General features: G+C 46.3%; 1 protein-coding gene across 22 annotated transcripts in view; it reads left to right on the top strand.

The window, feature by feature from the left end:
* KIAA1217 (KIAA1217 ortholog) overlaps positions 1-26,367 on the top strand; it is a 425,610-nt gene that overhangs the window by 338,602 nt on the left and 60,641 nt on the right. For 19 of the 22 annotated variants that reach the window (XM_077153831.1, XM_077153731.1, XM_077153709.1 and 16 more), the window contains one exon: positions 22,396-23,225. In XM_077153831.1, coding sequence (XP_077009946.1) covers positions 22,396-23,225 — 830 coding nt within the window. The other 3 variants (XM_077153859.1, XM_077153842.1, XM_077153853.1) reach the window with 3 other exon arrangements.

Raw genomic sequence — 26,367 nt, 5'->3', positions numbered from 1 at the left:
TCTTCATCCCCAAGGCAAAAAGCATATCATGTTCCTCTTTGTAAGCTTCAAAATGCCAGTCGTGGCATCTTCCCCAGGGTAAGCGTGGAATAAACGTTTGTTAAGCGGAGTGTACCGAGTACTATAATGATAGGGCTACAAATATCGCTGTATTCATTGTCTGTCATTAATGAGGACCCACTGTAAAAGTAACTCTCTGTTCTCATCTCCAGAAATAGTTATGTTCTCCTGGTTTATTTTTATCGTTTGGGCACTGTGAGTCTTGTAACTGATCATTTTCCCTCTTGGTTGTTTGCTCCCCTAAAGCTCGGAGCTCAGCGAGGGCCCCCAAGGCGAGCGGACCGGGGTTGTGGCATGTGGGCTGGGCACTGGTTTCCTTTCTGGACTCTCTTTTTCATTTTCCCACTTTCATCTCCCTTTGCATTCCACTCGGACTTATTTGTTATTTTATTTAGCAACAGTGTAGGCATTTATGGGAACTCGGAATTTCTTTCTGTAATCTGCCAGGATACAAATAGCCCTCGTTCTAAACCACAGTTGTTCTGGAGGTAAACGATAGACCTTTCATGGGTCTGGGCTAAGGGTTTTACATGTGTTATTTAAATTCATTTCCAACTCCACGAAAGAGGTATACTGACCCCATTTGTATAGATGAGAACAATGAGACCCAAAAGATCTTTCCTGAGGTCGTGAAGCTGCTAAGTGCCGGACTGAATTTTTGTTCAACTTTGTATTCAACCCACTGCCTCCCTTCCTTGATGTTTCCATTTGGGTTACAGATTTTGAGAGGATGCTCCAAAAATAATTTTAGAACACATAAATTCCCTTTATTAATATCTGTTTCATGTCTTAACCCTATGATGAGTTTATCTCATGACGTCTTTTTTGTATTTAACTTGCTCCATCCTATCCTTTTCTGACTGGATTGAAAAGAGACCCCCAGTGGGGCAGGGGTGGGAGGAAAGAAATGAGCCATTTATTTGGAGCCCCCTTTTTGTCCAGAGAGTCACATTCTGATTGGGAAGAACAGCTTGGGATATTGGGGGGAGGAAATAATCCCATAGAAATGGAAAAGAAGAGAGTCCCCATAGAAACAGAAACCACTCCTAGTTAATTTCCTTTCCCTCATCCAGGCTTCTCCATGACCCAACCCCACTGCCCCCTTCATGTGTCCATTGACAGGGGCCTTGATAACTGACTTTTGTGACATGCCCACATGGTGCCAGGATTTTCACGACAACCCACAGTGAAAGGAATTCTTATTATCCCCGCCCCCCCCGCACTGCAGATGTGAAAATGGAGGCAAAGAGGAGAGTCAGTATGCACAGAGCCATGCGGCTAGCAAGAGGGCACCTGGACTCAGGGCCAGGCCATCTGTCCACATCACACCCATGTCAGACTGTCCCTCCCACACCACTGCCTTCGTCATCGCTGGCCACATGGCATCTCCATCCACTACTGAAGGCCTGGCTCTAAAGCCGCTGTCCTCCTCGTGCCTCCCCTCTCTCCTCTCATCTCTGGGTTCCCCAACGTCCCTTCTCCTACCTGCCGTAGCACATCCTTTCCTCTCCTCCCTCATAGCAGGCCCTCTCCCTCCTTGGCTGCAGTTCTAAGTGCACACATCTTTTTTTTTTTTGCTTTTATAAAGGGAATTTATTAAGTTGCAAGTTTACAGTTCTAAGGTCATGAAAATGTCCAAATTAAGGCACCAACAAGAGGTTACCTTTACTCAAGAAAGGCTGATGCTGTCTGGAGCACCTCTGTCAGCTGGCAAGGCACATGTCAACCTCTGCTAGCTTTCTCTTCTCATTTCATAAGGCTTCCCTGCAGGTGTTTTCCTTCTGTGTCTCCAAAGGTCTCAGCCGTGTGGGCTCAGTAGGCCCTGTGGGCTCTGAAGCTTTTTCCAAAATGATTCCTTCTTTTTTTTTTCATATTTTTATTGACAAATCTTCATACATGTACAGTCCATACATGCTGTACAATCATTGGCTCACAAGATCATCACATAGTTGTGTATTCATCACCATAATAATTTTTTAGAACATTTTCATTACTCCAGAAAAAGAGGTAAAAAAAAATAAAAATAAAAAACTCATGCATCCCATATCCCTTAACCCTCCCTCTCATTGACTACTGGTATTTCCATCTACCCAATTTATTTTACCCCTTATCCCCCTATTTACTTATTTATTATCCATATTTTCTTTTACTTATCTGTCCATACCCTGGATAAAGGGAGCATCAGACACAAAGTTTTCACAATCACAAGGTCACATTCTAAAAGCTATATCATTATATAATTATCTTCAAGAGACAAGGCTACCAGGACAGAGCTCAAGAGTATCAGATACTTCCCTCCAGCCTCTCCAATACATCATAAGCTACAAAGAGATATTTACATTATGTGTAATAATAACCTCCAGGATAACCTCTCTATTCTGTTTGAAATCTCTCAGCCACTGAAACTTTATTCTGTCTCATTTCTCTCTCCCCCCTTTTGGTCAAGAAGGTTTTCTCAATCCCATGATGCCAGGTCCTGGCTCATCACGTGAGTTCTGTCCCAAGTTGCCAGGGAGATTTACACCCCTGGGAGTCGTGTCCTACATGGGATGGGGGTGGGAGTGAGGTGGTAAGGAGAGGTAGGGCAGTGAGTTCACCTGCTGGGTTAGCTTAGAGATAGAGGCCATATCTGAGCAACAAAATATGCTCTCTGGGGGGTGACTTTTAGACATAATCTTAAGTAGACTTAGCTTATTCTTTGCAGGAATAAGTTTCATGAGGGTAAACACCAAGATAAGGGCTCGACCTATTTATTCGGTTGCCCCCACTGCTTGCAAGAATATCAGAAGTTCTCCAAATGGGGAAATTGAACATTTCCTCCTTTCTCTCTAGTCATCCAAGGGGACTCTGCAAATACTTCTTTATTCAGTGCCCAAATCACTCTGGAATTTATCAGGGCATCACATTAACCTGGACAAACCAACAAAATCTCATACGCTATTCAAGATTCCATGTACTTATGCTGTTCAACTGAATTGACCGTATCGAGGTGCACACATCTTGAGATGCTTTCTAAACTCGCAGCTTCCTGCAGGTCTCATTCCCTTCCCATGTAGCCCTCATCAGACCTCTTCAGCTGTCCCATGGCAAGGTGCCGGCTGCAGGCTTCTCCTGTCGCACTTTCAGCTGACGCCCGTCTGCTCAGAGCCGTGCAGTGGTCCTCAGTGTGCGTGCTTGGGGTTGACAGCCCCTTCTGCGGTTGATCCCAGTACAGGGTCCTGACCAAAGTGAGGAATGAGAATGCCTGCCTGTCCTAACAGAAGTCCCCCTTCCATCAGGACAACTCTCATGGCAGTTACTAATCCTGAAGGTTATAGTGAGTATAACGATGAAGGAAAAAGTCAGGTTTGGGTAAACTGCAACATTATCAGAAATGCACACACATCTGCCTTTTTTAAACTGGATTTTCAGGAGCTAAATTCACATCAGGTAGAAAGTAAACTAATCTCTCAGTAGCTAAACCAGATAACATAGGTTTTGTTTCCCTGTGTGTTTAACTCAGGACAATCTTGCTTTTAGATGGGGTTGGTAGTCAGGATCTCGCATAGCTCCGAACTTGATAAATCTGGGGAGGTGATTCCAGAGCAGTCAACCCAGTGTCATCATTAGGAAGACTCACTGATCAGCTCGCCCCGCCAGCATCACTGTCCCTTTTCTGGTCTGGGTCCTGTGTGGGATTCTGAAGATAAATTAGCAAGCCTGGCAGCTATGCTCACCTCCCTCCCAAGCTTACAGTCTAGGAGAAAGTCAGAAAAGTAAATCAACAGAGATGCAGACAGCTGCACTCTCACATTAGTTCCCTACCATGTGGAAATACATCCTCACCCTCGTCATTTTATTTGCTTGCATTCACACTGTGGACCTCATTTAGGATGTACCTAATCATTTCCCTTGTATGTGACGGGCAAAAGGTGTTTTCTGTTGCAATTTATAAGGAATCACTCTGATTTCAGCAGTTAGCTATGCAAACACGTTTAGTACCATGCCTAGCCAGAGCACGATATTTCTCTCTCCCTCTCTGCTTCCAGTTATAAACTGACTTTTTTAAGATGTGAGAGAGAATGACCCCCTCACATCTGATATGTGGCTTCCATGTGATCCCAAGCTCACCTTGCCTGCTGCGGTGCTGCCTGCTTTTCCCTGCTTTTTTTTTTTGTCATTGGGAGGTTATGACAACATGAGCTGTATTGTATTTATAAACATCACGTGTTTCCTTGACATGGCTGGTAGCGTCTGCCAGACCGAACACATGGAAGAAGCATTTCTCATTAGCTCAGCATTGGTTTGAGTTATGCTGATTTCCGGGACAGGAAAAATGCCTTCCTACTCATATTTAACTTTTGTAAAGTAGAAACAAACCTCTGAATGTCCATGAAATAGTTTTAATAAGGGTGGATACTGCTTCTTTAAACCACATATTTTGACTAAAAGCTTCCTTCTGTTAAAAAAAAAAAAAAAAAAAAGCCCAAGCCCTGTATTTAGTCCCAGAAGCAACAGGGAGACCTGGAAGCATTCAAGAGATGGGGGATTTCGAGGTCTCTGCAAGTCTAGAAAGTTTCTTCTAGAAAAGAGAGGTTCCCGGAAGATGTAAGGTAAGAACTGTGCCTTTATGGCACAATCTTGCTTTCAGGAGATTTTTTTTCATGGGATGGCGCATTTACATTCGGCTGGGTTTTAAGTCTTCTACATTCAAATTCAGTTCAATATGGAATTAAAATGCCAGAGTTTTGTTTTAACTTCTTGCACTCTGCTTGGAAGAAAACTTCTTTGTTGTTGGAGTGACTCTTTTTCTTTTTTTATATCCACTTAATTTTTATTGGGCTGTCTCAGATCTATAAATCTCACAATCTAGTCTCTGTTTAACTTTATAATTTAGAAAAGGATGTAGCATGTCAATGTTGTTTGTAAACACCGAGCTTTTTGATTTATGTGTTTTGTGACAGTTTTCAGTGTTGTCACCAAGCTGTTGACTTGCATTCAGTTTCTGAGACAAAGCAGAAAATTTGAAGGTATCTACAAATGGGGTGAAATTAGTATGTGTCCTTCAAAATTCAGGGTAAAAAGTTGGCAGGGTTTTTCTTATGAAAATCATTTTAAATTTCAAAGTAAAAATAAGTCTATCATGTTGGGTTTGAAATTTTTTTAAGAAAGAAGTATCGGTTTGGTACGAGCCTGGTAAATTAAAATTGTAAACTAATGCCTCCACGTTCAGAGTAACAGAGAGGAGACCATTATCTCAGGCTGAATCAGTGCCTGACAGCCTTTGGCAAGGATGAATTTTACCTAAGATAACGTTACTGTCTTAGTCTTGCAATAGTTAAATCATAATATTTTGCATTTATTTCTGCAAAGGGTATTTAATAAGAGCCTGCCCTTTTAAGTCAATATCTTTCCTTTTCAAGGTACATACATGTATGCATGGATTCACATCCCTATTTTGTAGATGGATTTATGTACATGAGAATTCGTCTTCTAGTGTGTTCTAAATAACATAGTTTAATTCATCCAGGCATTATAATACCCCTTTGGCATATTATACCCAATGCGAGACTTGGAAAAGAGGCTGAAGGAGAACTTACAAGATCACATACTACTAAGGAGCAGAGCTAGGATTCAATCCCAGGCTGACTTTCTCCATAGTCCTTATTTTGAAATCCCAAACAGTGTGCTGTACTGGTGGCTAAGTTCCAGGATGGCATTCAGATGCAAATAGGTTATCTTAAAAAATAATAATAAAGTAATAAGAATAACAACAATGATTCAGCTCAAGGTAAATTATGTTGCACACTTTGAGAATTTTGTTTTAAATCTGTGGCATCCAAAACCTAGTGTCAGACTGTCGGTCTGTGCAGGGACAGATTACAGCTTCCTCACAATGAAATGAACGGTAAAAAACATCAGCTAATGTGAGGGCAGCCAAAAGCAGTTTGGATAACCTATTCTTGGCTCTTCCAGGCAGAAACCTTTCAGACTTTCTTCTTTGCTCCTGGTGCTCTGTCACTCCTAAAAGTTATTTCCACGGGGCAGAGCAGGGAGCTTGTTTGTGAGCTTGATTCACAGAGAAGTGTTTTTGAAGGGAGACTGGCTCAGCGGGCCTGCCTGCTGGCCTGCCTGACTCCCGCAGAGCTGTTAGGAGGAAGCCTGAAAGAATGTTCCAGAATATTTAAGTTGAAGGGCTTGGGAGTCAGGGCAGCTGCCTGGTCCCCCTCAGACCCAACTTGCAGTCCTGAACCTTCCTAAAAATTGAGACATTCAGCTCCAAAAATATCCTGGGGATTTGGGATGCGAAGCAATTGCAGCCAGCCTCAGCAACAGGGGCTGCAGCTTCTCGTGGCCATGCAGACGTGGCCCCCCCAGGTTCAAGGCAGCTGGCTTTGACCTCACTGCAGCCCAAATTCCAGGCTTGGCTCAACAACCAACATAACCTTTAGCCAATGGGAGCCGCCCGTCCCACCCCTGCAATGGTTGCGGGGTTAGCGCCGGAGCTGGAGTGCACACTGGAGGTTTCGGCCACAGCCCTCTGCCCTTTGGTTTCCAAGCCTCATCGTTTTGCTTGGCCTTCTTAAATATAGGTGTTAGCAGAAACTGCTGTTGACGGGAGCATGTGTCCTGGTGATTTGAAGCTGAGACCCTTGCACCGCAATGTTGTTCCCTTCCTTGACTTTGCTTTTCTTGTCCTCTTTATTCCTTTTCCTTGGCCTTGCTTCTTGTCCTCTTCATGGACCCCACCAGGGCAGCCCAGCCTTCTGCAACTTGCCCCCTGCCACGTTAGCACAGCGCTGCCTCACTGGGTCAAGGCCCCACCCTGCAGTGGGCTTCCAGGGGAACAGTCTTGTCTTTGTGTTCTTTCCAGAATTTCTCAGATAACTGTGTATTGCTTTTTATTTGTAAGAAAAAAAAAAGAAAAACGCCCATCGATTTTTAAGCAAATGAAATTTTAAGCAACACTGTCTGCCTCTCTGCCCACTGTCTTACCAGGTGATGGGGGACCCCTTGGCTTGCATGTAATTTGCAAGAGTGACACTCTGCCAGCTCTTGAGAACCCGGAGCTGGCTACTATAGATCTGCGACTGGGAAATGCAGCCGGCCTCTAGCCCAGGTGCCACCACCAGAGACAGGCCTGATGGATTTGGAATCCTGGGTTTGGGGAAGTGGAAAGAGGGTCTTGGGCATCATCTGTTATCACCCACCCACAGAGATACGGGAGGCCTAGAATGTGGGAGTGACTTGGTCAAGGTCACCAAATCAGCAAGAGGCAAAAATCAGGCTGGAGCACATGCCGCCAGCAGCCCCTTCTCCTCACCCAGTGCTGTCTCAGGGTGTTCTCTGCATGTGTTCTTCCCCCTCTCAGTTCATGCAGGAAAACCCTATCTTTTTGACTTCTGTAATGCATCTGTTATTGTTGAATAAAGCCATACTCCCGTTACCCTCCACGCGGCTTCATGGCTCCCCTCCAGATTATCTTCCGAAGAAAGAATCAGAAATCCTGTGGTGGAGCCAAGCACAGAGTTGGAAGTCCATGGGCCTGGGCCCAAAATACATGGATCTTGAATTAACCAGCTTTACATTATCCAGTACTTTTCTTAAAGAAGAATAGACCATCAAGTCAGCTGAAAAATGACAGCTGATTCAAATTATAAAAGACTTTGAATGAAACAGCATTGGCTTCGTAACATGTGGTAGTATAACAATAGTTTTGAGTCCTCCCACTAGGACTCTATTCGAAGCTTTAATTTATTACTTACGCTATTTTCAAAGTTGTTCTTCATGCAGAACCAATGGTCCGGGGCAACACATAGGAAAACAGCTTTTTAAAATGTTATTAATTATGTACTATTATTTTTAATGAGGGTTGGAAAGATACATAGCACAAAGAACCTGAGAGCTAATGAATATTATTGCTAATGAATATTAGCACAAATAAGTTTAAAAATAAACAAGTCCATTTAAAATTGATTTTGAGGAAAGGATTAAATAAGTAAAAGTATAGCTGGTGTGAGGAGGTAGCCAAAATGATGACAGCATCTTGTGAACAACTGAAATGTAGAAGCCAAGGCTTTATAACAAATCTCAAGTCAGGGGGTTGGCAGAAGGGGGGTGAGTAAACCTTCACTAAAGATGATATTGTTGAAAAAAAATGAACCATTTTGATGTCAGAATCAAATCTAGATGTGTTTTAAATGACTTCTCAAGATATTTGGCATCTTCTTATGTGCCACAAAAGGAAAACTGTTCCTCAGAGCCCTTTTGTGCAGCCGTGTTTGCAGCCTCCTCAGACAGGAGGCATGAAGGTCTAAGCTGCAGTTCTTCTCATTGCCCAGAAACACTAACTCACCCGTGTTCCTATAATACAGAAAATACAGAGGCCTCAGTGAGTTGACATGCTACATGTACTTGATTTTTTTTTCTTGTCCTGCAAAACCAAAGGTTGTGCTTTCCCTTGTCTGATTTAACTCTTCGAACGTGTACTTTTTCATTGGCCCTTGGTATTGAAAGCTGAGCTGCCCAGCACAGCCCCTAAATGACAATCAGGCATGTGGATGTCAGAAAGGAGGGTATGCAGAAATAGCAGAGAGCTTGAACTTTCATTTTCAGCACGTGCTCTCATAAGCCATGCCTCTAAAACAAAGACGTAGCATGCATGGTCTGATGGCTTCATTTTGGCTTAGCATCAGGTGCTCCTCAGGTGCTTCCTCTTTCCAGGAGGAAGACAACAAACTGGAACATTCTGCAGATGGTTGTGACCCCTTGAAGGCAGGATGAGGGAAACTCTGGATACAAAGTCACAAAGTGGCTACCATTTTTGTGTTGCCTTTTAAAGCAAATCTAAAAATGTTTCCTCACAGCTGTGTAACTGCAAAGCAAAAAAAAAAGCTGCTTCACTGCAGTGCAAATTGCTCACCAGATATCTCCAGGGCCCAGGCCTTAATGCTTAAGAAATCTGCTGCAGATTTTACTGTATATATTTCGACCAAGGGGCCAATTAGCTTGCGAACTGGGAGAACCTCCGAGTTCTCATGAAAATGAGAAATGTGCCACTGTTGGCAACCTAAGGCTATAATTATGTTAATCTGACCATTTTAGGACCGAAATATATTGTTTTAAAATGTTTCTGTATTTTCATTATTCATAACAATGATTTAAAGAAATTTCACTGAAATGCTAATAGTTTCTATTCAGTATCACTTTGTGACTAGAGCATAAAAAGACCCAAATATCAAAAAAGCTTGACATTTTTAATTTTGACAGAGGTGCTTTATGTACAGTTATGTACTTGTATAAACCAAATATCTTAATAATATAACCACCAAAATATATTATTGTTTTTAAAATATCAATGCAAAAAAAAAAAAAAAAAAAAAAATATCAATGCAGTGAGTATATGTACAAGGCCTTCTAAGCATATTTGTTCAACGACAAAACAATTTTACATTTGCATTAAGTCATCAAACACTGCTGTACCAAAGATTAACAGTCAAAATTATTTTTTGAGCAATACCACAAGATAAATGTTTTTTCTATCAAGAACTATCCCCAAAGCACCCAGAACCCCATTTTCACTCCACATTTGGGGCCAGAATGGATAATATCATTGAAATTCTGATAGCATCCAAAAACTTTCTTTTTAGCTAATTGGTTCAGCCTCCTCACCATTCAGAACTTTTTTTCCTGGCCACAGGCAAGTGATGACAGGGATTCTCTTTTCATTCCTGAAGAGAGCTACTCCTAGGGGTTAAAACAGGAAAGGAAGGAGAAGGACCCAGAGCAGAGCAACAGGTTTCATCTCACACCGTCAAGATTGACATTTGAGTTTACTTGTTGCCGTGCCTGTGTGAAGTCGGCAGGGAATCTTTTATACAGCTTGACCTGGGTGCAGGATTGTCGGTTAATTTAAGAAGTATCTCTTCAGTGTGGGTCCGTGGCCTGTGCTGGACCTTTTCCCAAGGATGTTGTCTGTAAAATATAACCAGACACAGTATCCTTATGTTGACTGCATTTGGAATCTCCATCCTAACTTGAGTTCTTGTAGCCCAAAAAAGAACATCATTCTCCTCACCCTCCTCTGAACGTATATCAACGGGTATCATCCACTCTGTTCGTTTTGCTTTGCCTCACAATTCATTGAGTGGATCCGTGAAGGTTTGCTGGTGATGTTAATAATAACGCATGTTAATCCCACTTTCCTGTAGGCCAAGTAATATAACGAGAATTTAGCTCACGTGGTAGTCACAGCAGCAGGAGCTAAGCACAGTCGGTCTTCCTGAATTTGAGTGGCAGCAAAATCAGGGGCTCAGAAAGGTTTCATGTCAGAACCACAGGCCTGGAAGTGAGAGCTCAGCCCAGAAGAGGGATTCTCGGGAGGAAACCAAGTGTTCTAGTTAGTAACCAGTGCTGGCCCCGCCCCACCCTGCTGCCACCTTTCCATGGGGTGATGGAGCACTGATTGATGAAGGCGATTCAAACTGTATTTATTTTTTCAATTTTTGAGAACAAATTTGCAAACTTCAGTTACACTGGAGAAGAAGTTGCAGGTTGCAGGTCATCAAAACCGGCCGGATCTACTGGCCCGATTTTAAGAAACCCCCTTAATCCCTCTCGACCTGTTTATGGAGCCATGTCTTCTTCTCTTATCCGGAGGAAATTTTGGCCCAGTGGTGCTTTTCACAGAATTAGAGAAAAACGTAATCACGGTAAGAGGAAGGATAAGAAGAAAAAGGAAAAGCGTCTCAAAGGTTGGGGTGAGCTGTGGGGACCTGAGCTGCGCTGGGATCGGCCTGGGGCTCGTTTCTCTTTGTGGTGAGTTGTCAGTGCCTTCGTGAACCTGGAGTGGCCCTCCACAGCCCACCAAGCAGTTTCTTCCTCCACCTTACCTCCCGCGGGGCAGAGAATTCTTTCCGTTTAGGCAGCAGTGTTTGGGTGAGCAGCTAGCCAGCGTCTGCCCCCTTGCCCACCATGGGCACATGTATCTTTCCGTGGCACTTTCTGTGTGGGTCCTCATGGGCCGCTCGCTTTCAGGAACACAGAGCTCCAGTGGGCTTTAGAAAGGCTCAGAGGCCGGCTGCGTGCTGGCCCCGGGAAGCAGATGTTGCCTGTGCGGGCAGAGGCTCGTGACAGTGTCAGGACCTGGATGGTGCGGCTGGCTGGAGCCAGGCCAGGCGGCGGGGCTGTGGGCGCAGTGCGGGCAGCACATGGCCGGGCGTGGGCAGGGATGGCTTGCCAAGCTCAGCCTCGGGGTAGCAGCAGCTCCCAGACCGCTTGTCTTTGAGGCTGCTATTTCTCCAAATATGGAGAAGCTGTCGTTTTGCTCACTGTCTCAGATTTCCAAGCTATGTTCTCCAGCCGGCCAACTGACGGCCTTGATATTTGAACTGAAAGCCCAAAGGTACGTCTGGGAACCAAGGTTGCCATGGGCGCTGTTGGGGGCTTCTCCAGGCGCAGAGGGCGTTGGCGGGGCCTGGCCCAGTTGGCCCTCCTCTTGTGACTACGGCAACTTGGTTGAGGTCTCCCTGGGCCTGGTTTTGTCATAGATAATACCCATCTCTCCTGCACCACCACTGCTCTCCTGGTGAGAGCGTGCAAAGGGCAGGCCTCCACGCTGATGTCGTGACACTGGAGGGCAAGGTCATTCTGGAGCTTCTCAGACCCTGACCCTGTTAGTTCACCTCGGATGAGATACTCGGTCCCTGGCCCCAATTCCTTCATCTGTGAAATGGAGGGCCTATAAGGTTTATCCAACGAGGATGTACTAGGATTTAAACGTGGTGAATATGGAAAGCATTCAGTAGATAGTACGTCTTCAAAAATATGAATCTCCTTCCCTCTTTCCAACTTCTCCAGGCAGCTTTAGTTGAAAATGTTTGATGACGGAGAAACTCTGTGTGTTTGTAATGGCCACTTAGAGGTTAATGAGGTCACCTTTCTAAATTAGGATTTAACAAACCCACACCAGAAAGGAGATTTTGAAGCCTGCTCACAGCCACCCTGTTACCATTTCCCCCTCCTCCCTAGAGCACTGGTTCTCCAAGGGTGGGTCCTGGACATGCAAATCAGCGTTGCCTGGGGATATTGATGGAACTGCATTTTCTCAGGCAGCAGCCCAGACCTACTAAATCACAAATTCTGGAAGTGGGACCCAGCCATCTGTTCTGTAAGGATTGCTCCAGGAGATGCTGATGGAACTAAAATTGTGGTAGTTGTGCCCTAAAGTAGGTCACTGGCCTACCCAGCCCTCCAGGATTCCGGCCCTTCCCTACCTCTTGTTTCTGAGCCCGTGGTGCCTCCTGTCCATAATACCTTTCTATTCTTTTTTACCCACTGAAATTCTACTCAAGAACTTGCTTATATCCCACCTCTTCAGAGAAGTGTTGCTCAACTATCCCAGCCAGGAGAATCTTATTTTCGTATGGTCTCCATGAGCACCTATCTATTGTACTCATTTGAACCTTGGCAAAGTTTTCTTGTTCTGTTTTGTTTTTTATATTAATGTGTATGCCTTATTGTCCCTACTAGAATGTAAGCTCTTTAAAGGTAGGGATTAGGCTTTATAGAGCCTCTTTCCCTCATCAGAACTTACCCTGGGCTTTGCATATATAGTAGCTATTCAGTAAATTTTTCATAGACCCACAGAATGGTGCAGTTGGAATGGGCCTTAGAGATAGTCTAGTTCAGGTTTCTTGTTTACAAATAAAGAAACTGATGTTCACACCTGGACCAGGTATGCAGGTTCCCCGACTCTCCATTTATTGATCCTCCCGCCCCCCCATGCCTTAGTGTCTGATGAGGGAAGCATCCAGGCCACTGGACTGAACCCTGTTTGTAGGTGTTTTGTGTTCCCTGCCATAGATTTCAAGCAAACCCAATGAATATAGATGGGTTTTCAAAAGTATTTTCATTTCATTTATAAACATGGAATCTTTTAAATTCTTCCATAATAATCGGAAGCTCTTCCATCCATGAGCCTATATAATTACACAACAGATGGCATCCATCCCGTCTTGCATGTGGGAACTTTCCTAGCTCACTGACTCAGTAGACCCAGGATACTCACGGAACTTCTGTTGGTCTTGAAAGCGGCTGTTAAGAGTCGACCAAGTACTTCTTGTGAATCTAGTATGAATTGGCACAGAGGCTGCTGGATGTGAATTGCCATCGTTTTTTTGTCTCTCGTCTTTTGAGAGAAAATTGGATTTGCTGTATTTTTGTGAAATATTACCAGTCAACTTTCTCCTGAGTTTCTTCTCTCATATAACCTTTCTTCTTTTGACACATACTGTCCAGCAATAACTAATTACATAACTAATATAACAAATGTTGAGGCAAGGAGATAAGACCTAATCATGAGTCAAGAGAGTATCTGGCTAATATGAGATGCCCCAGTCATTCTTTTCCTTTGCTGTGAATCTCTGGAACTGTGAGTGAAGCAGGTGAGGTACTGCTCAGACAGAGTTAGCTATGTTGCACGCTAACGGTTGAAATCAAGCAAGAGTCTCCTTAGGGCTCCCACCCTCTCCTGGAGGATGCAGATTTCATACATACACCAGGAAGGAGCCCGTGAAGCAATGGGGGGGTCTGAAGATGGGGATTCTTCCTTCTTACTGCTTACTAGCCATGCAAAGTTGGGCAAGGTTCTCTACGCCCTCAACTTCAATTTCCTAACCATTAAAATGGGGAGAGTAACAGTTATTCTACTTTACTGAGTTCTCGACCTGTGAAATGAAATAAAATTTTCCAGCACTTTGTAAGAGATGAACTGCAAAGTGCTAGATGATTATTGGTATGTGTGAGTGGGCGTGGGTGTGTGTGTGGTGCCATCTAAGAGCCTTTGTGGAATAAGACATGTTATAGTAAATAAAGCAATATATGGTTAAATATGACAAAACATAGTGACCAACTAGGCATTTCAAGAAATGTCATAAAAAGAAAAATAAAATCCAAGGCACTGAAAAGTTTTATTGGGCTGACATAGATGATTTACTAGGAACAAATCAACACCAAAAGGGAGTGTGTATAAGGGGTAGTGCTCACTGGGAAATGGGCGTGTGTGCCGAGATGGAAACAAATAATAAGAAGGCGTCATTTGCACCATCTGTTATGAGAAAGAAGATATCACTTTTATAAACTGTAACTATTTTAGACACAAAAGGAGGTTGTCCTTGGCCTGGATAACACAGGAGTTACCAGAAGACTGAGCATCACCAAGGGATGGACATATTTTATCTGTCCTGCAGCTTAGCACAGTTATTGATTGTGGCTTGCAAATTAAATAACTTATTTAAGTTAACTCCTTCATTTTGTTCCGGGCTGAAATCTTTAATCACCCCTGGGCTGTTTTTGTCAGCTAGCTCTACCACCGGAGGGCTCAACAGAGTTCCTTGAGTCAAAACATTTGTGGAAATAATGCTCACCTTAAATTGCTGGGAAGCAATTCAGGGGGAATGTGGGTGCCAGGGGCGGAATACAGGTGTCTCGGGCCAAGTGAACGGTTCCCTGGGAAGCAAGCGCTCCACTCAGGAGACATCTATGAGTTCTATCCGGGCCCCAGGACATTGTTTAGGAAATGGGCTTGTGGGGTTCATTCCCCGGGCCTCCAGGACCCTAGCAGAGGCGGCCCCTTCTCTCTCTGGGGTGCCGCGCACCGTTCACCGGAGCGCATTTAATCCTCCGGCTTCTCGCTGCAGGAGCGGGCTGGCTCTCGCCCTCCTGACCCCGAGTAACGTGCTGTGGTCATGAGGAAGACATGCCCGGACCGCCGCCGCCGCAGCGCCCTGGGGCATTTTGAAAGTGAAAGGAAATTGTTCCGAGCTTGGCTCCAAGGAAGAGGTGGGAGAGGTGAAGGAGCCGTCCTCTCAGCTGGCCCCTCCAGCCTCCCCTGTAGCAGGGGGGACAGAGGCCGTGTCCCTCATGTGGCTGAGCGTTGAGCACGACACCCAGCCCCGCAGGGAGGGTTCCCCGCGTGCGTCTGCAGCGGGAGGACGCGGTGTCGCGCGGGTGTGCGTGAGCGCTCTGCCCGGCAGTCCAGCCCTGCGAAGCCCGCTGCACCCCTGGACCCGGGGCAGGGGGGAGTCTCGGCCATCCTGTACCACCCTGTGGCTTCCTCAGACCAGGGATACCAGCCCCTACGGCCCTGAAGCCCGTGTTGGACTGAAGGAATGACACCTGCCACCTGTATACCAGCTGCCTCTAGGACTGGCGGGGCGTGTTTCCCACACGCGCGTGGGAAATATCAAACACTGGCTGATTCGGTTAGAAGTCACAACAGAGGGTCCCAGGTTCTTTCTTCCCTCCTCTGAGCTCGTGGGTGGCATCTGTGAAGACCACTTCATCCAAAATTGTTTCCAGGGACCCATCTTCGGAGGGGGCAGTGTCCTAATGACCGTGGAGCATTTGAGGGCTGGGCACACTTTTTTAGAAAGCCTGCAAAGCCGACTGGATTTGAACTTGAGCGACCTCACGGAATTCTTTTGGTCAGCAAGAACAACCTCTAAATGCTTTTAAATGCGTTAAAAATGCACAGGCTGCCCAGAGCCTGGCGGTAGGGTGCGGCAGGAAGCCAGCGGGGCTCGGAGCCAGTGTGTCGACCTCCTTGTCACTGGGTTCCCACTTGCGGAGCTTTCTGTGCCACTTGGTGCCCGGGCCAGTAAGGCATGACCGGGATTACACGGAGCCTACCTGAGAGCCAGGGAAAAAGCTTCCTTCCTGCTGCTGACAGCAGGGCGTCAGAGCCTGTCCTGGCCCAGCACCCCACGAGTTGCTTCTTGTTAGGCGCACACGCCTCTCTGCCTGCAGCCCTGGAAGAGAAGAGCCACCCTGTAGTCTCCTCTAGCCCACGAGGTTCCCTGGCACAGCGCTGGACTTCTCCTCCTGTGCCTGTTTTGGGGTGGAGAGAAGAGCCCTGTTCCTCCTTCACGCGTCCACTCTTGGCCGTAGCCTGGCGTGGCTGCTCGGTCTTACTTCTCGCGCAGGTACGTTTTTCCAGAATGATCGTGGGTGTCTTCCTGGCACCCAGAGACTGACTCATGGCTGCTACTCAGAGTTCAGCCTCGTAGAACCCAGCTGGTTAATTGATAGACAGCTTCCTTTATTGTCCTTGCGTTTTCCCTCTGGCATCATAAACCAGGGAGAGGCTCACCTTTCCTTCGGAGCTGATCCACGGACTTCATAAGTCTCGCACCGGGTGGGTGCTGGGTGCTGTTGTAGGTTTTCACAGCAATGCGTTTACTAGGCAGGAAGCCCACCTGAGAGTCCCTCCTGGGAGTAATGAGCAGGTTGGGTTTTCTCCTGGCTTAGTTGTAGGTGGCTGGTTTATTTGCTCGTTTTCATGATCCTGTCTGCCTCAGTCAAATCGGTTTTGTGATATTTCTTTTATTGTTAGCCCATTTACCTAGACTTCTCAGAGCCCGCCACTTGGTGTGTGTTTTCCGTGAAAGCAGTTGTTAAGGGACTGAGTCACCCATGCGGTAGCCTGCGGTTGGATGTGAGCTGAGGTTACTCAATGACTAATTTCCAAGGGGAGGAGAAATTGGCTTATCATGGGGAGGGCTCCTTTTTCTCCCTGCCTCTGGCCACTTCCCTCCTAAGACTGGGCAAAACAAAATGGTCTTGATTGGTTGTGAACACTCAAGCTGGGAAACATTTTAGGATCGTTGTGTCCTTTGTGATATTTCCTCCTGCGAAGAGAAAGCTGTCTAAAATATCCGAGGGTGGAACTGAAGATTTAGATGAAGCCAGCAAACAAAGGAATCACGTAATTGGGAGCTCAGCCAATGTTCTTTTCCACGGCGTTAGTTATACAGGTGATTTCCTTAAGGAAAAGTAAGTACCTTTAATTCTTTGAAGAGTCTCTGCTAAGAATCCTTTTCGGTTTTATCTGGTTCCTTCATGGTGTGGTCAGATTGAGTGGTATGTTTACAAAATGTAGACTTGGAAGGGTGGGGTTTGAAATCCAGTAAACTGAACATAATATTCCCTCTCCACAGATATATATATATATTTAACCACTCCACAAAGAGACATGATTACATGAGAGAGTTTTCCAGAATGATTTTAAATAAACACTTTTCACACTAGCATTTGTTTTTCTGGCAACAGTTTTTTTCTAGAAATAATCTTAAGATTTTTTTTTCTCATGTATTTTACATTCAAGCAACTTCCAAATGAGTTGTTTTTGCTTTAACTCATGGTGCTTTTGGGAAATGAAATTTAACTATAGGTAAAGGCCTCCTAAGTCGAACTTCAAATGATTGATTTAAAGCTGGCCCAGATATTTTCTGGTCCTCGGGAGTTGACGGCAGCAAACAGCTTGCTAGGCTGTGCATTGCCAGTAAGGATAGTGGTCCTTCAGCCAGGGTCCAGGTAAGGCTCTAGAAGAAGCTGCCCAACTCGTGAGACATGGAAGGACCCAGACTTGGGCAGTGATGGGGAGATGGAAAGACTCTACCCAACAAAGTGGATGGCTGCGCAGTCTCACTCATTCAGTACTGATATATTTAGTGCAGATAAATGACATTTTTCCTTATCTGGGCTTAGGTGCAATGCTTTTGTTGTATTGTGGTAAGGAGTAGAGGAACCTTCCATTTTGGGGGTTTAAATGATCCTTTTCTTGCTGGAAAAAGAAATTCTTAAAAATTCACATAAAGATATTACCTTTGAAATTTTCTGGGAAAAAAATGTCAATGACCTAGCATATTCAGATATTTTTAAGTCACTAAGAGAAGTACGGTGATGGAAAAAATGACTGACTTCAGAGAGATAAGTGGGAGGATAAGAGATTCAGGTATTTTAAGAATGGCCACTATGAATGATTTGCTTGTTTATTTTATCTTTTATGTTTAGTAGAATTTTCTCCTAGAAGGTCTGACTTTGAATACTAGAGCAGGAAAACCATGTGTGTATTTAATGCTATGTCTTTATTCAAATGTCAGATACGAGTTAAAAAAAATCTGTGTGGATGCCTGATTCTAGGAAGCTGTTCTAGTTTGCAAGCTGCCATAATAGCAACACACCAGAGACAGATTGGCTTTTAATAAAAGGGGATTTATTTCATTAGTTCTTCAGAGGAAAGGCAGCTAACTTTCATCTGAGGTTCTTTCTTATGTGGGAAAGCTCAGGGTAATCTCTGCTGGCCTTCTCTCCAGGCTTCCGGGTTCCAACATCTTTCCCTGGGGTAATTCCTTTCTCCATCTCCAAAGGCCTGGGCTGAGCTGCTTGGGCTGTGCTACGTTGAGCTCTCTCATTTAAGCACCAGCCAATTATATCAAACATCATTCATTGCAGCAGGCACGCTTCCTAGCGGACTGCAGATGTCATCAGCAACAGATGAGGTTCGTGTACCATTGGCTCATGTCCACAGCAACAGAACTAGGTGCCTTCACCTGGCCAAGTTGACAACTTCTTACTACCGCAGAAGCTGTCTCAGTGGGAAAAAACAGAAGCATTGAAGGTTGATTATTATTATTATTACTACTACTACTGCGATGATGATGATGAACTCTAGAATTTTAATCTTCATTGTGCCCCAGTCAATCAGGCACTGAATATTTCCGAGGGCAAATAAAGGCCCCTTTTCACTACAATAGCAAGTGGTCTCCTTGGGAGTTTCACAGAAAGACTTGAAAGAGATTCTCTTCTCATCCATCCTACCTTCCACCACACCCTGAGTGAGCTGCAATTCGGTTGATGCATGACTTTTAGTGTATGAACCCAGGTTTCCCACTTTCTAAGGCTTCATTCTAGTTGTAGGTTTAGAAAGTATTTACCCACTGTATTGCGAAAACATAGTGTCCTGCTCTTTGGGGCTCTAATTAGAGATGCAGTTATCAGGCTGCTTCTGCAAACCTAGTCTTGGAAAGTCAGTCATAGCTTGGCACACCAACCTCCGAATTCTGCCAAAGGCTTCCAGCCTCTAAGTCACCCATAGCGATGAAGGAATCCAAACTCAGATTACCTGTTTTTTCATGACTAAATGCTCCTGTTCAACTGCACTGTAGCTAGCCCAGGCTGACAGTGATTTTCAGTGACCCTGGTGGATAGTGGCAAGATCATTTCAAACTGGAGAAGGCCAAGGCTTATCCACAGCCGCTGCAGCCGGCATCCCTGCTCACCGGCTGAGGCCCCACTCTGGTTTGTTGCTGCCCATATCATACTGGATGTTAAATATTTTGATTATCACCCACATGCACCATGTGAATGCACGAAGGATCTGAATCACTGTCGATTGTTACATTTCCCTCCTATCTCATCTTCACTGGCCAGCTGGAAATTGGTTAAGATTGTTTGAATGTTTTATTTTAAAAGTTAGTTTGTATAATCTACTCCTGAACCGTTTCTTGGCATATCACCAAACCTGTTTTAAAAATACATGTGAGATACCTCTGTTTCTTAAGATGAAATGTACTGAACTTTCCATTAATTAAAATTAATTCTGCATTTTCCCTCCATTGCTATTCTTTACCCTTCTAGACAGTTTTGTACTCCCCAGGGTCTTTAAGTTCCTTTTTTTTTTTTTTCATTGCCGGAAAGAGGAAATTTTCTGCTGTGTGTTAATTGGAGTCAGGATCCTCCGAATCAAGATGTAATCCAAAATCAGATCAGGAGGGGAAAGAGAACAGGGAATGACGTGGCTAGCCTCTGGCAGTACCATCTCTTCATACAAAGGGGGCTCTTTGGGTGTTGTGTTTTAGGGATTAATGACAACAGAACCTGCCCTTTGCGGTCCTGATGGCCTTGGCTGTGAGGTACTGATGCTTCAACCCAGAAGCTTGTTTGAGTTAATGGAATGAGCTCATCTTGCCATCCCTTTGGGCCAATTGTTGTGCCACGTGGGCCAATTGAGTGAGTAGCATGGCACATCCCCTGGCTGGCCAAGCATCTCCTTTGTACCTCTTATGACCTAAGCAGCCCTGCTTTGCTAAGGGAGAACGTCTTCCTTGAGCCCTGCTCTGCGGTAGATGAGACAGGAGAGGTGTTTAGGGAGGATTAGTGTTATGTGCTCAAAACTTGTGTCATAGGTTGCTCAGGAGCCATAAAACCCTCCATCTGGGGCATCTCACCGTGACCTTGAGCCTGACTTTTCTGGTCTGGGGCCTGAGCACCTGAGTGGGGGTGTTTTCAGTGAGCAGAGGGGCCTGCATGCGCTGGAGCAGGTGGGTTTGGACAGTAGACCCATGTATGAGGCAGGAAGTGGGGAGCATCCCGGTGGGGGGGCAGCTTGAGGGTATCACACCTTAGGCTTAGAGGATGGAGAATGGTACAGCCTATTGAGGTGGGAGAACATCACTGGTGGGAGAGGAAGGGGAGTAGAATATAAAACTGCAATTATGAGTGATGAGCCTTGAAACTCGAGGATCCCCAGAAAGTTGGCCCCCTAATGGGACAGAGGGAATGTACTCTCAAAGGGCTCCTTTTTGTGGTTATACATTAGCACCTTGCTTGTCCTTTCACAGGTCATTTCTGTTAGGAAATCTACCAGAATGGGTAAAGTTCCTGGGTCCAGAATTCTGGACTGCTGGGTCCTACTAGGAGCAGGATTAGGATGGCATGGGGGCCTGCTGCTTCTTCTCCAGCATTCCCTTCAGAGAGGCACGCATCTGCCAGCCCTGCACGCAAATGCACCCTCTCCAGGGCTGGACTTGGTCAGCTTGCCCAGAGCCGTGCCCTAGAACACAGTCTCTTTGCAAGGCTCAGCGAATATTACTTAATCTATGAGTAAATTTGTATGGTGGGAAATCAGTTAGTACTTATTGAAGGCATGTGGGCTCTGCTTCATTTTCAACCTTCTCCCATTGCCTCTGCTTCTCCTTCCTTCTGCCCTCCTCTCACCCTCTCTACTCATCTCTCTACTGCTGCCCTTGGTTCTGGCCACTGAGCCCATCCCTCTGTCCTCGTGTGTGCACCTCTTCTGTCCCCAGCCATATACATGTTCCTTGTCCCTCACATCTGCCAGAAAGGCCAAGAGAAGAAGGTGGACTCTTTCAAGGAAGCTTGAGGAGTGAGCTGGGAAGGTTCCAAGGCTGTTTCCTTTCCTCATAGCCATCCAGAAATGCCTAGTCAGCATTTCGTTCTTGGGCTTTGAACAATACCGAAAAAACATCAAATATGCATGTCCTGAATTAATTTGCAGCATTTAGTCTGCTCCTTGCTGGACACAGTGGTTCTGTTGGAAACCAGTGTCCTCTTTCCCCCTTAACTTGAGTCTTCAGTCATTGTTCTACCTTCTGAGAGGGAGGTAATGTAAATCCACGTGGGAGGCCCCATGTTTCCTCAACTGGACTGTAATGACGCAGCCAAGAGGTAGGCTACTGGAGCCATGAAGTAATGGCCACTCTCAGAAGCTCCTGTTGTCCCTTGGCAGACCCAGAGAGTGTGCAGTTAGAAATCCCTCTCCTCCTCATGCCTGGGTTCTCCCTTCTCTCTGCTCTTCCTTTTCCTTCCCAGCCTATGTTTGACTCCAGTTATTCTCTCACCTTCTGTCTCGTTGTTTCATCCCCCCTACTTGGTGCTTCTCTCAAATAAGCTCTACTATAGAGTCGGCCAATGAATGAAATTTTCCTTCAGTGTTCTCCTTTCCTTCTCTGGTCACATCTCTGCAATGTACAAGTTCAGAAAGATACTGTTTTCCAGTACTAACACTAGAATATGTTTTTAGGGAACACAATTTTAGCACTTTTGATATATAGACCCCTATTTATTAAGCATCCCGAAGAAGCCATGCCCTTGGCATGCACACAGCCCCACTGTTTTTCCCTTGAGCCTCACAATGTTGAGCTCCACACAGGATGATCATTTCCTATGGCCACTGTAACAAGTAACCACCAACTCAGAGCCTTGAAATGATACAAGTTTAATACCTTACAATTCTTGGGGTCAAAAGTCCAACTCAGGTCTCACCAGGCTAAAATCAAGGTGTCACCTGGACCATGTTCTCTCCAGACGCTCTAGGGGAGAACCCGTGTCCTGGCATTTTCCACCTTCTAGAAGCTGCTCACATTCCTTGGCTAGTGGCCCCTTCCCCCATCTTCAAAGACAGCCATGTAGCATCTCTCTCTGGGTCTGTTCTGTCATCATATCACCTTCCCTGACTCTGGCCCTCCTACCTCCCCCTTTCCCTTCTCAAGTCCCTTGTGGTTCTACTGGGCCCACTCAGATAATCTGGGATAATGTCCCCATCACACAGTCCACCACTGTCTTCTACAAGGCCCTGTCACCATATGAGGTAATATACTCATGGATTCTGGGAATGGCCCTGGGCCCTGGGCACTGGGGAGCCACACCACATCAACACCTCTTTCAAAACCTGAATACCAGTATAGAACTCCTCATTTCTTGCTTTCCTTTCAGATGCAGCGAGAACTTGTTTATGCAAGAGGAGATGCTCCTGGCATCTCTCGACCTGGATCCACAGCTCAGCCACCCCATGCAATTCCAAATTCTCCACCGTCCACTCCTGTGCCTCATTCCATGCCTCCCTCACCCTCCAGAATCCCTTACGGGGGCTCTCGCTCAATGGTGGTTCCTGGCAATGCCACGATCCCCAGGGACAGGCTCTCCAGCCTGCCCGTCTCCAGATCCATCTCCCCAAGCCCCAGCGCCATTTTAGAGAGAAGGGACGTAAAGCCGGATGAAGACCTGAGTGGCAAGGGCGTCGCGGTGTACCGAAATGAGGGCTTTTATGACCCCTACCTTTACCATGAGGGACGGATGAGCATCGCCTCTTCCCACGGAGGGCACCCTCTGGACATCCCAGACCACATCATCGCGTACCACCGCACGGCCATTCGGTCAGCCAGCGCTTACTGCAACCCCTCTCTGCAGGCGGAGATGCACATGGAACAGTCTCTGTATAGACAGAAATCGAGAAAGTATCCCGAAAGCCACCTGCCGACGCTGGGCTCCAAAACACCGCCCGCGTCCCCTCACCGGGTCGGTGAACTAAGGATGCTGGATGTGCCACCCCCTGCCAGCGCCCACGGGCCCCCTCACACCCTGCAGCCCGATCGGGCCTCGCCCAGCCGCCAGTCCTTCAAAAAGGAGCCGGGCACCTTGGTGTATATTGAAAAGCCACGGAACACTCCAGGCCTGTCCGGCATGGTGGACCTTGGCCCACCGCTGATGGAGAAGCAGGTGTTTGCGTACAGCACCACCACCATCCCCAAAGACAGAGAGACCAGGTAAGGGGCGGTGAGGGCTTGCGGGAGCCGAGCAGCCGTGTCTGCGTGTCGGGAAGCCTGGGGATGCCTGGTCGAGGTCAGACCGATGGAATCGTGCTGGCCAAGTGCCCTGCAGGCCTGTAGAGGGTCAGAGTCCAAAGGGCATGCATAGGATAAGAGTACAAAAGGGACATGCAGAGGGTCAGAGTGCAAAGGGTATGCAGGGGGACAGAGTGCAAAGACCTTTGTTGTCTGCACAGTGTCTGCCTTGGAGGACAGGCCCCATCCATGGGAATCGGGCCTGCAGTTTTAACAGTGCTATGAGTGTACATTGGAATCACTGGGAAGAAAATTGCAATGAACAGAAACCACTTGATCAAGTAGATCAGGAGATCGTAATAATCGACCTGCCAGTGAAAATAAGGGAGCTGGTCAAGTGTTGTTGACTGTTTGAAATGGCAGTGTGTGGTTTTCCTGGTGGAATGCAGTTTTATTTTCTCATCTGTTTTGAGGAGGTGGAAAGAATGTGTCACTGCCTGTTTTCTAGGGTGATAAATGTGAAATAGAATAGTTTAGATTTAATACTCAGGAGTGGTGCTTAGATTAGCACAATTTTTCTCATGAATGAAACACTTTGGAATATAGCTAACATTATCTATTTTGATAATATGCCAGCCCAGAACCTTCTGACTACGTCTTGAAAACCCTCCAAAGTGTTCATATAGAAATGGAAAAGTAGCTTTGATAGGGGGAGTTTCTCTAGCCTAAATTGGTTGAAGAAAGTCAACAAAATAACTGTAATCATGAAAATCTAGCCAAATAAATTGAGGCCAAAAGAAGGTAAGCACTTATCTGTCATCAGATACGAATGCAGAAGGGATGTGAAAAGGGAACCCAGCTACGGAGCTGTGCAGCAGCCTCTCCTGAGCGCCACTGTGCCCTGTCCCTCACCTTACGGGGTGGCATCACTTCTTCCTCCAGAACCTTAGGGCCAGAAGGCCAGCAGTGTCAACGCAATGTAAATTGTCCACCCTGCTTTGTCCACCACCCTGCCCTCTTTGGCAGAATTTTCTGCTGGACGGGCTGTCCCTCCTCATCTTCTCAAAGGGAATGTCACAGCACAAAGCATCCAGGAGGATGGAAAGAGTGAAGATGGGAGTTTAGAGGTCACAATTCAACAACAAAGTCTCTCTTCACCCAGTTAGGGAAACGGCAACAGTCACTGGCTTAACGATGGAGGACTCAGCAAAATTAAGAATTGGAAAATAGCATTCATGCTTTTCTCTCCAGGGTCATTAGGAGGTGGAATTCTAAGCCTCAGAATCAGGGATGCTGGCTCCCTGTGGCCACGGAGAGCTGAGGGGTGTAGGGTAAATGCTGAGTGGCGGCCGGGCTGGCGGGGAAGCTGTGGCGGGCTGGGGGCCTGCACCCTGCTTGTCAGCACAGGGGTTCCTGGCATCCCAGGCAGTGGGCGCTGAGAGCCCCCGGGGAACAGGGGTGTCTCTGAGTGCAGGGGACTTCGGTGCCAAAGAACCAAATCCAGGACCCATTAAAAACGGTGCATTCCCGGGAGAGAGTATAGAGAGGCAGATGGTTCCCTCCTCTCCCCCCACCCTCGCTCCCCTCTCTCCCGCACTGGCCCACCTTGCGGGGGGGTGGGGGGGCCCGAGAACCGGATTCCGCCTTGTAGCCTGTGAAGCTGTTGTCGTGCTTCCACCCTACTGGCTTCTGGCATATTTTAGGCAACGACAACATCTCTGGGTCCTTGTCCCCTCCTAGCACCGGTCACACCTGTGCTTGCCACATGTACGTGACTTAACCAACATCATCGAACCCACTCTTTGGAGGAGTTTGGTTATGGAAGGGAACAAAGCAAAGGAAGCCTTTGCTAATGGGTGGGGCCTTGTCTCCAGGGCTCCCCAACCAGAATCTCAAAGGGTGTAAGCATTAGGCAGCATCGGGGCCATTCTAGGGCCTCTGTTCCCTCTTTCTAAAGAATTTGTCGATTTCACATATTTCCATTTTACCAAGTCTCAGAAAATTCCATGCTGGAAGCCCTTTTTGGAAAATCTAAATTATCTTCTCTATCTGGAATAACAAAAATTAGACAAATGGAGCAAAAAGATTTATGTTCACCCAAAAAGACTGTCATTTTGGCCACCCCCATCCTGACATGATTGTTTTATGATTATAATTTTACAGGTTTGCATTTTTCATGACCCAAAATGTGAAATAGCCAAGTAAAAAAATGGCTTTCCGCCTTGCCCAGGTAACCCCTCACTGATTAGGTACCTCCTCTCCAGAGGGTGGGCTGGGGGCTGGCAAGACACCCTTCTCAGGGAGTTGTGCGCACACGCATTCACACCTACACACACACACACTAAATCAGACACACATGCACACTTGCACATATACACACACAGACATGAACAAGCACATGCACACACCCTCTTACACTCACACACACCCTTTTCTCTACAGTGAAGTCACTTAGAGTCAGTGGTACCTAGGGACGTGGACCTCCTCACTAACTCAAGCCAGACACAGAGCAAAAAGCATAGAGGGATTCTCCAGCCAAGAGAGCTTGCACCTGGGCCTTAGGCTCCAGCCACTGCCACCTCTGCCCGCTGTTACCCAGACAGGTGATGAGGCGAGACGGACAATGAGAGGCCGGGGCTTGTCCATCCTGTCGGTGGCTGACTCTGATCCTGAACTGGGTTGGAGCCTGGTGACCAGGTTGACACGAACTCTTGCTGGAGAATAATCGCACTAATAATGGAAAGGAGGGTGATATTGATGGCAGCTGCCCTTTATCCAGAGCCTTTTGTGGGCCACCAAGCACCGTGTGAAGTAGTGCCCGTGTGCAGTGGCCGTGGCAGGCCGGGGCGGCATGTGCAGCCATCACTCTCATGGTGCCCAGTGTCCCCAGCGCTCAGTGCCCAAATGGGACAGAATGTCCAGACCCACTAAAGCACCCACCCTTTTTACCACTGGAAAATAGTTTCTGTGGAAGCAAGAACTGAGTCCTACCTTCACCCAACAGAGAAGTAAATTCAGGAGTGAATTTGGAGCGATCCAACCAGAATTCTTCAAAAATGGTTTCAGGACGAGATGCCAAGTACCTGCCCTTAAAGGAGATTTATCATCATAAACATGAGGGAAT

The sequence above is a fragment of the Tamandua tetradactyla genome, chromosome 1, assembly GCF_023851605.1.
Source record: "Tamandua tetradactyla isolate mTamTet1 chromosome 1, mTamTet1.pri, whole genome shotgun sequence".
Taxonomy (NCBI): Eukaryota; Metazoa; Chordata; class Mammalia; order Pilosa; family Myrmecophagidae; genus Tamandua; species Tamandua tetradactyla.
Note: the sequence above shows the minus strand (reverse complement) of the source record. Positions and strands in the feature narration are given on the sequence as shown.